At 44.8% G+C, this 8,261-nt stretch overlaps 1 protein-coding gene across 1 annotated transcript in view; it reads left to right on the forward strand.

The window, feature by feature from the left end:
* The window catches only part of Mmd (monocyte to macrophage differentiation associated), a 29,432-nt gene extending 23,911 nt beyond the window's left edge, over nt 1-5,521 (forward strand). The window contains exon 7 of the mRNA XM_028885922.2: nt 3,611-5,521. Within this exon, the coding sequence (XP_028741755.1) occupies nt 3,611-3,811 (201 nt within the window). The 3' untranslated portion in view covers nt 3,812-5,521. The remainder of the gene's footprint in view (nt 1-3,610) is intronic.
* Nucleotides 5,522-8,261: the final 2,740 nt, after the last annotated feature.

Here is an 8,261-nt window from a genome sequence, read left to right on the forward strand (position 1 = left end):
GAGAAGTATGTTTGTGTGGTGATGGAGAAAGCAGACACTGGCCTCACCAAGAGGCCCGTAGAACTCAGGGAGGATGGGGTGGAACACAAGATCACAGTTCAAGTTCCCAGACATTCCTGAACTGAGAGAAAGAGAGAAAGGATGGAGAGTACAGTGAGCTTCTGACCAATGGTCTAGACAAGTTCTGCGAGGACCTAGGGCAGCTGAAAAAGACTGGAGCCCAGAGAGGGCTCTGCCACATCTGGGGTCTTCCGTTGTCTGGTGTCAGCACACAAGACCGCTGGCTGCTGAGATTGTATCATGGGCATGTCCAGGAAGAAATGATTATAGATATATCTGTTTATTTAGGAGGTAGTGGCATATGTGAATACAACTCAGTGGAAGAAGGGAAAGGTTTTTAAGACAAGGTTTAGAAAGAACATTTTGAGTGTCAATTTCACGTCATCCACAAACTTCGTTTGAAGTCTAGGCTTAGCTGTAAAGCAGGAAGCATGAGATTTCTTGAAAACAGAAACTTCAGGAAACCTGGAACATCTTGTCATCTGTATTACCAGGCACAGATTTTGTGAGCCACAGAAATAAAGACCATAACAGAAGAAAAATTATGTTGGGGAGTTTTTCAAAATGGAGGTCTTTGCTTCTCCGAGGACTCAATGAAGAAAATGGACAGGCAGTCACAGTCTGGTGGGAAGTACTTGCTGTGTCTGTGATAAAGGATGTATGTCCTGAAAGCAGCCACCTGTTAAATATGCTCAGTCTGTGAACCTCCAAATCAATCCTAAAGTCCTTTAAAGATGGATAAAAGATTTTAACAGAAAGAAAAAAAATTCATATCAGAACCCATAGCCCTTTGAAAACACATGCATGTAATTAGTGGTCAAGAAAATGGAAGTTAAAACCTCCGTGACTGCCACAACATAACCCATAGAACAGTTATGATTAAAAAGATGAGGTCCATGCTAGCAGCCAGGATGTGAAATACTGTGCCCCACCTCTGTGTATTGTATAAAATGATAGGCCCCACCTCCAACAGTTTTTAGTTTCTAATCAAATTAAGCAAACATTTGTCCTGTGACTCAGTGGTTTACTTGACAGAAATGGAAACATACATCTTCAAGAAGACTCATGAAGTTAAGATTAGTCTCTTTCATAGCAGTCCCCCAAATGCAAAAATTAATAAGTTATGTTCAATGAAGGAACCACTAAGCAAAAAAAAAAAAAAAAAAAAAAAAAAGAAGAAGAAAGGAAGGAAGAAAAAAGAAAGAAAAGAGAAAGAAGGAAGAGAGGGAGGAAGAAAAAGGAAGGAAAGAGTGAGAGAGAAAGAACTGAAAAATATGCACTTGGATTCATGTGATGCCCAGAAAATAAGCAGTATAATCCCATTTATGTGAAGTTCTAGAACAGGTGGGCCTTGTATGTGTGGTGGTAGCATTAAGAACAGTGCTTGTCTTGGTGACTGGAAGGGTCCAGGATTGGTTGGCAAGGGGGCACAAAGAACTTTACGGGGTACTAGGGTTATATGGATGTAGTCAATGTAATCAAACTCATTCTGTTCTGCCTGATCTGTATACCTCACAGAATTAGTCACACAAACTCCTGTTTTGAAAACACCCATTTCCCCAGTCCCAAGTGAAGGTTCAAAAGTCGGCACACTTTAGTCCATATATATCCCAATTCTGACACTAGGAAACTGCATGGCCTTGAGAAAAGTTACTTAACCTCTCTGTTTCTTGTCAGTAAATGCTGTTGACAGTTAATAGTTCTCAATTTAGGGTCACAAAGATTAGAGGGAATAAATACACATGAGTGCTTCACAATGTGTCTACCAGGTGGTCCCAACAACGCCATGAGTCACAAAGACTACACTTGGCTTGCTCTGGCATTCAGTCTCTCCTAGTCTTTGAGTGTCTAAGGAGGTAAATGTGTTTCAAGGAACCGTCTCTCAATAGAATGTGTTTAAAAACTTACTGGTGTACTTGGTTGGATCTCTTGCTTATTTGGACAGAAAGGATTGGAGTGTGTCAAAACCAAATCGTGGTGTCTCCGAGAACAGAGCACAGTGGCCCCCCACGTGACTTTATCAGACTACTACTCTCTTATTTCCCTCCAAATGAGGAGGTGTGTTGCATGAATGGCACTTCCACTTGGGGTTCCTGCTCCCCTAAGAATCTGTGGCAGCCTTTATCCTTCTAGAGCAGTGCTCCTATTGCACATACAAGGATGTTGTATGATGGGTGTTGGTAGCCCCAAAACCTATATGAAGTAGTGTGTGTGTGTGTGTGTGTGTGTGTGTGTGTGTGTGTGTGTGTGTGTTAAATTGGCTCGGGGTCTTTTGGTTTGGTGGGGTTTTTTTTCTTTTCTTTTTTGGTTTTTGGTTTTTTGAGACAGGGTTTCTGTGAGTAGTTTTGGAGCCTTCCCTGGAATTCACTCTGTAGCCCAGGCTGGCCTCGAACTCACAGAGATCCACCTGGCTCTGCCTCCCGAGTGCTGAGATTGAAGGCATGCGCTTTTGTTTTTGTTTTTAAAGTCTGGTTGAAGTCTCTTCTTGCCCAAGAATAAAGAAAAGTCTGATATCGGTCCTTTTGAGCCCTCCCCAATCTTTTAATCCTACCAAACCCAGAGGTTCCCATGATTGCGGAAAACAGAGCTATTTATCACACCTGGCCTTAGGTCCTGCCGCCTGGCACTTAGCTCCTCTAGGCTGCTGTCATTGCTTCTGCCTGGGCCCACGGGCTCCTTCTTAGCAGGTGGCTGAGCTGGAATTTCCTCTTGCTTTTGCCTGACTTGACCCCTGGGACCTTGGGGCCACATGGCCTTGCCCCGAGGCTGCTGCCTCGAGCACTCGGCTGTCTTAGGGCATCCACATTTCTTGTTCTCTTCCGAAGCCTAGCTACCAGCTGGCTGGCTTTCTACTCCCCCTGCAGGCCCTCCCGCAACACCACCTCCATTACCACCGCATCCATTCAAGTCAGTTTACAGATGACTCTTGGAGCTGGGCCTTTGACTCTCCCAAGACAGCCTTAAAAATTCTTGCTTTTGACCCAAAATACACAGGACTTACTTTACTACCTGGAAGCACAGGGCAAATTAGGAAATCCCTAAGGCTGTATGTCCCTTGCCAGCAGTCAGAATGCCCTAAATTCATACGTGCTGCAAAGATCTAAAAAAGCAATCAGTATAGATGGTGCTAGAGAGGTCAAAGGCATGCGGCCAGCCTGGCTGAGATATAAATTATAAACCAGTTTATTGGGCCTGCCGCATGTGGAACGAAGCTTTCAAAGAGCAATCTGGGAAGTGAGGATCATGCAGCCTTCGGAGGCACTTTATGGCCAGCTGTGATTACAATCTGCTTAGATACACAGTTAAATGAGCAGAATCGCCACCTTGTCCCGTGGAGACTGTTAATGTGTCCAACGGTCAAATCATGCCTGCAGATCCAAAGGGTATTCCAGGCCAATCGGGGCGAGACATTTGAGGGTTGCTTTATGTTTCCAGATTAGGGTGTTGTTCACACAACACTTCTTAATATGTAGGAAACCAGGAGCCTTTGGGGGAAGGAAGGTAACTCTGCCCTTGTGAAGTAACATCCCACCTCTCCCTCTGTTGACAGAATAACACCGATGGACTTCAGGAGCTCGCCTGTGGGGGTTTGATCTACTGCTTGGGAGTTGTGTTCTTCAAGAGTGATGGCATCATTCCATTTGCCCATGCCATCTGGCACCTGTTCGTGGCCACAGCAGCTGCTGTGCACTACTATGCTATTTGGAAGTACCTTTACCGAAGTCCCACGGACTTCATTCGACATTTGTGACCCATCTGTGCTAGGTCTTCAAACCAGTATTATCTCAGCTGAGGCACTTGAGTGGGGGGTAAGAGCTGACTGTCGCACAGGGGAGAAGAATGAGCGACTTGCACTGACTTCGTTTAATTTTTGTGACTCTAATTACTGTGAAAGTCTCAAAGCTGTGCCCGGGAGTTTTCCTCCTCACAGCCAACCAATAAGGTAGTGATTCATTCTCATTCCATTCCACTGTCATGAAGGACTCTGGATAGACTTGGCCAACTGATGTTTACAAACCAGGATTTTGTATTTTTGTTTTACAGATTTTACTAGATGATTTTTTCTAAATTCCTAGGTCAGGTTGTCAAAGTCAGTGCAATAATGCAACTTCCTTTTTAAGAAAAACAAAAAGTCGTTTCTATCACTTTTCCCGTTCACTATGTAAAGAATCATGGAAACGCAACACTACTTTTTACCATGTTTCATCTTGACATAACATGGTTATTTTTTAAAAAGAGGCGTTAGTTCTTTTGTACATTTTTAAAGAGCTATTCCATTGACGTGCACCCACACGGTTCCTCGTTCATGTGAAGTTTTGCAGGGAGCCGTCAACATTCCACAAACAAACATACCTCTTCTGATGGTTTTATTAAGTGTGGAGAATTTGCCAATTTAAAAAACAAAACAAAAAACAAAAAACTGCAGTTTTCCAAACTTTTCTGCCAATCTCTGACCCTGAACTCAGTGCTGCTGTGGAGCTGATACCCTTGACCTGGTGTGGTCCACCAGGGATGAGAAAGTATTTTGATATCATCAACTTTTTCAGAAGACGTCACTTTACTCTAGGCCTTTGCCATGGTTTCTCCAGGGTCTCTTTCCACAGTGGAGGAGGATCCTGTGCGTATTATGATAGTATTGTTGGGTTGACCATCTGCCAGACACTCTCACGAGCGTTCTGAATTATGGTGAATTGTTGGACTATCACTCTGGTGGCAACGGTTCAGTCATCAAGGTTAAGTCACTGAACTTTATTGTATCAGTTTGATACCCATTTTAAATTGTGGGACTAGATGCATAAATTCACATTTCTGCCTTTTCCTCTGCATTTGTCAATATACTATTTTTTTCATACCATATATGAAACTTTGATTGACACATAGAAACTCATATCAGTAGTCCCATGTTTTCATGCTGACTCAGTGGAGTGGTATTTATATATTCTGGTTTTCTCTCAATGTCTTATATTAAGATTGATGTATTAGTTGCTTTGTTGTTATCTTTCTTGGTGTTTAAGAAAAATGAAGTCACTTTGCCTTTAGATCAGACATTAATATAACCTGTTAGTCTAGAAATAGGCTTGCTCAATGGAACTGTCAGATTGAAGATACACTTTATGAATTGAAATTCTGTACCGTTGTAATTTTAAAAGAAAGTTTATTTTATGTGTGTGTTCAGGCTCTGATGTGGGTAAATTGTCGAGGAATGACGGAAGAACTGATACTGGCTGGTGATTTCTTCAGTAGGCATGGGTACCCAAGGATGAAACCAGCCGGCCTATTCTATATGCATGATCCTGAACATTTAGCGGCCTGTTGTTTTACTGTGTATAATATTTTACTTTAAATATATTAACTTTTGTGGATTCATTTAAAGTCTGCCCATAAGCAACACTGTCAAAACCACTCAAATGTATGTAAAAACTTGTGCTGTAGATTAGAATAAAGTTGTTACTTGGGTTGACTCCATTGTCTGGAACATATGGCTAAAAGTAATGCTGGGTGGGTACTGGAGAGCTTGATCGGATCACACATTTGTAATTTGTGTAGTCATCTTCCAAAACTCAGAATAGAGACACAAACAAAGCAGCCCTTTCTGTTGGAATTCCCGGCCACTCCTCCAGCAATATGACCGCACATGTGCAGTTCAGTAGCCAAGCAAGGGACCTTATGTCCTACATAATCCGTACCCTACATGCGCACAGTGTGGTCACGCAGTCTGCAGATGCGGGGTGCTCCGTAAGCCCATATGCACATGTGCAGGGGAATCCATAAGAAGCAGATCACAGACCTCTCTCCCCTCTTCCTCTTCCTCTTCCTCCTCCCCTTCTCTCTCTCTCTCTCTCTCTCTCTCTCTCTCTCTCTCTCTCTCTCTCTCTCTCTCTCTCTCCATGTATCTCTTCCACAGGCCTGGTCACGCTATCTTCTGTCCCTCCCTTCTCTCTTCTAATAAAACTCTGCCCTGATAATAATGGGTTTTGTCGTGCCTGGTGACCTTTCTCACACGGTAACAGCGTCGCTTATTAAAACCAACACTTTTATTTTTAACTTTCTAATCTGCCTGCTAAATACTGACTTGCCAGCGCTAACTCAAGCACCAATCAACACATTATCAGTTTGCCTGCTTGCCTGGCATGCTAATATTCACATGAAATCTCATTTCATTTGGGAAACTGAGCCAGAAGGGTTTGAGGCCAGTCCCAGCTACGTAGTGAGAGATCAGATCATATATCATAAAAATAAAATATAATTGTGTGTGTGTGAGAGAGAGAGGGAGAGGGAGGGAGGGAAAGAGAGAGAGCGCACAAACAGACATTGGTCACTTTTAAAAGGCCAAGCCCCGCAGCTTGAAGAGATCCCTGCTCACCTCCCTGCTGCAGCCCTCTCCGATTGTTGAAGCTGTCCGAGCTGAGGTCTGACTGGAGCCCCTGATTTATGGTCCTAACCGGCACCTGGCTCTTCAAGCTCTTGGTCACGTAAGCTATTGAACTAAATCACTTGATGTGCAACTTCCCCTAATCGGTTGTAAAAAGTCTGATTTCTCCTTTGTTGGGGCTTGGTCTGGAGACTTCCCTGGGGATTTGTTCGAGGAGGACTTCTGAAGATTGCTCTCTCTGAAGAGGCCCTTCTGGCCTTCTCCCATCAACCCTCTTGTGGCCATGTACACTCTGTCTCCCTCTCCTCATTTTCAGTCTCAAATGAAACTCCTCTCCAGGTTTATATGGGAAGCCTCCCCTTTCCTGTAAGGCCCTGCCACTGGTCCCTCTTCAGTGTATTTTGACATCTCCTGGGGCATGGTCTTCCTCCCACCTCAAGGCCTGAAGGTTGTACGTTTGTAGATGCATCTTTACCCAGGGCTACTTTTATTTACTTAGCTTATGTAATGCATTGTGTGGTTCACTTTAAAAGCTTTCATGTGACCAATGGCTAGCTTAGACAACACTATATTCCTACCCACAACTCAAGTGTTAGATGTCATTCTTGACTTTTGTTTCCCGTGTTGGGGATTGAACTTAATACCTACATGCCGGGTAAGTGTTTTACCACTGAGCGGCACCCCCAGCCCCTCCCTGTATTTCAGGCAGGAAGAGAGGGAGATGACTTGCTTCTGACTGCTTTACCCTCAATGGAGGAAAGGCTCTGGGTCAGCCCAGCTCTAAAGCCTTGCTTTTGGCCATGTACCACTGCATTGTTAGAGGCAGCAAAATCCAAGAACTGGAACTGAGCATTCACCAAGCAGGGACACAGGGAAGAAACTGATGTCCATACAGTTGAGAGCCTCGGTTCACCCCAGGCGACCCTTCAATGGCCCTCTGAAGTCGTGTCCAGGGATTCTGACCTCTAGCCCCAGGGTGCTATCACCCGTTTATAGAGTGCTTGCTCCCTCAGTGTTGCTTCCCTATTGTCTCGTGTCCTGAGCTGTCCTCAAAGACTGGATCTCTGATTCACCACCACCAATCTGCCCATCCTTGCGTTCTCTCCCCACTCTTCCTCATAACCAGTCTTCACAGTTGCCATCTGTACCTTCCTCACCCCTCCATGAGAGGGTTCCCGACCCCCTACCCCCACCCCGCTGCCGCCACTGTAAGGCTCTAGAAAACCCTAGTTAGCCCTCAGACCACTGCAGCCACCTTGTTTGCCTCTCTGCCCCTGCTGAACCTTCTTTGAACAAGCAGCCTCCACACTGCTACCTGCATCATCTTTCTGAAATAGGACCTTCGCATGTCCACCATGCTCCCCAGCGTCTGCTGCTAGCCTGTGGATTCCTGTCCAAGGCTTCTGGCTAAACTCTTCTCACGCCGACTCCTGTGATCTTGCCTCTCCTAACAAAGCCCATGACACCAAACCAGCTGGTGATTTTTTTCACAGCCTCCCGACCCAATGCCTGTATCCTCTTGCTGCTTCTGTGTCTGCTGCAGCTAGACATGAGTCCCTCTTACCTGGCAACATGCTCATGCCCAACTGCTGAAAGATGTTAAACTTTTTTACCTTGCTATGGACACAGGTGCATGACATGGCTAGAAGTCCTCCCATTGAACTCACCAGCTTCGACATTCTTTTCATAGCCTACCAGGCATGGATGGTGGTTGCTGTCTCCTGGTCTCCCATCCTGCCTGAGAAGGAAGTCTTTCAAAAGAGAAGTGAGTCCCACCTACTTCTGGTCTTAGCCTCTAGTATGGCACTGGGCTCAAGGTGAAAGTTTG

Source organism: Peromyscus leucopus, chromosome 8b, assembly GCF_004664715.2.
Source record: "Peromyscus leucopus breed LL Stock chromosome 8b, UCI_PerLeu_2.1, whole genome shotgun sequence".
Lineage (NCBI taxonomy): Eukaryota > Metazoa > Chordata > Mammalia > Rodentia > Cricetidae > Peromyscus > Peromyscus leucopus.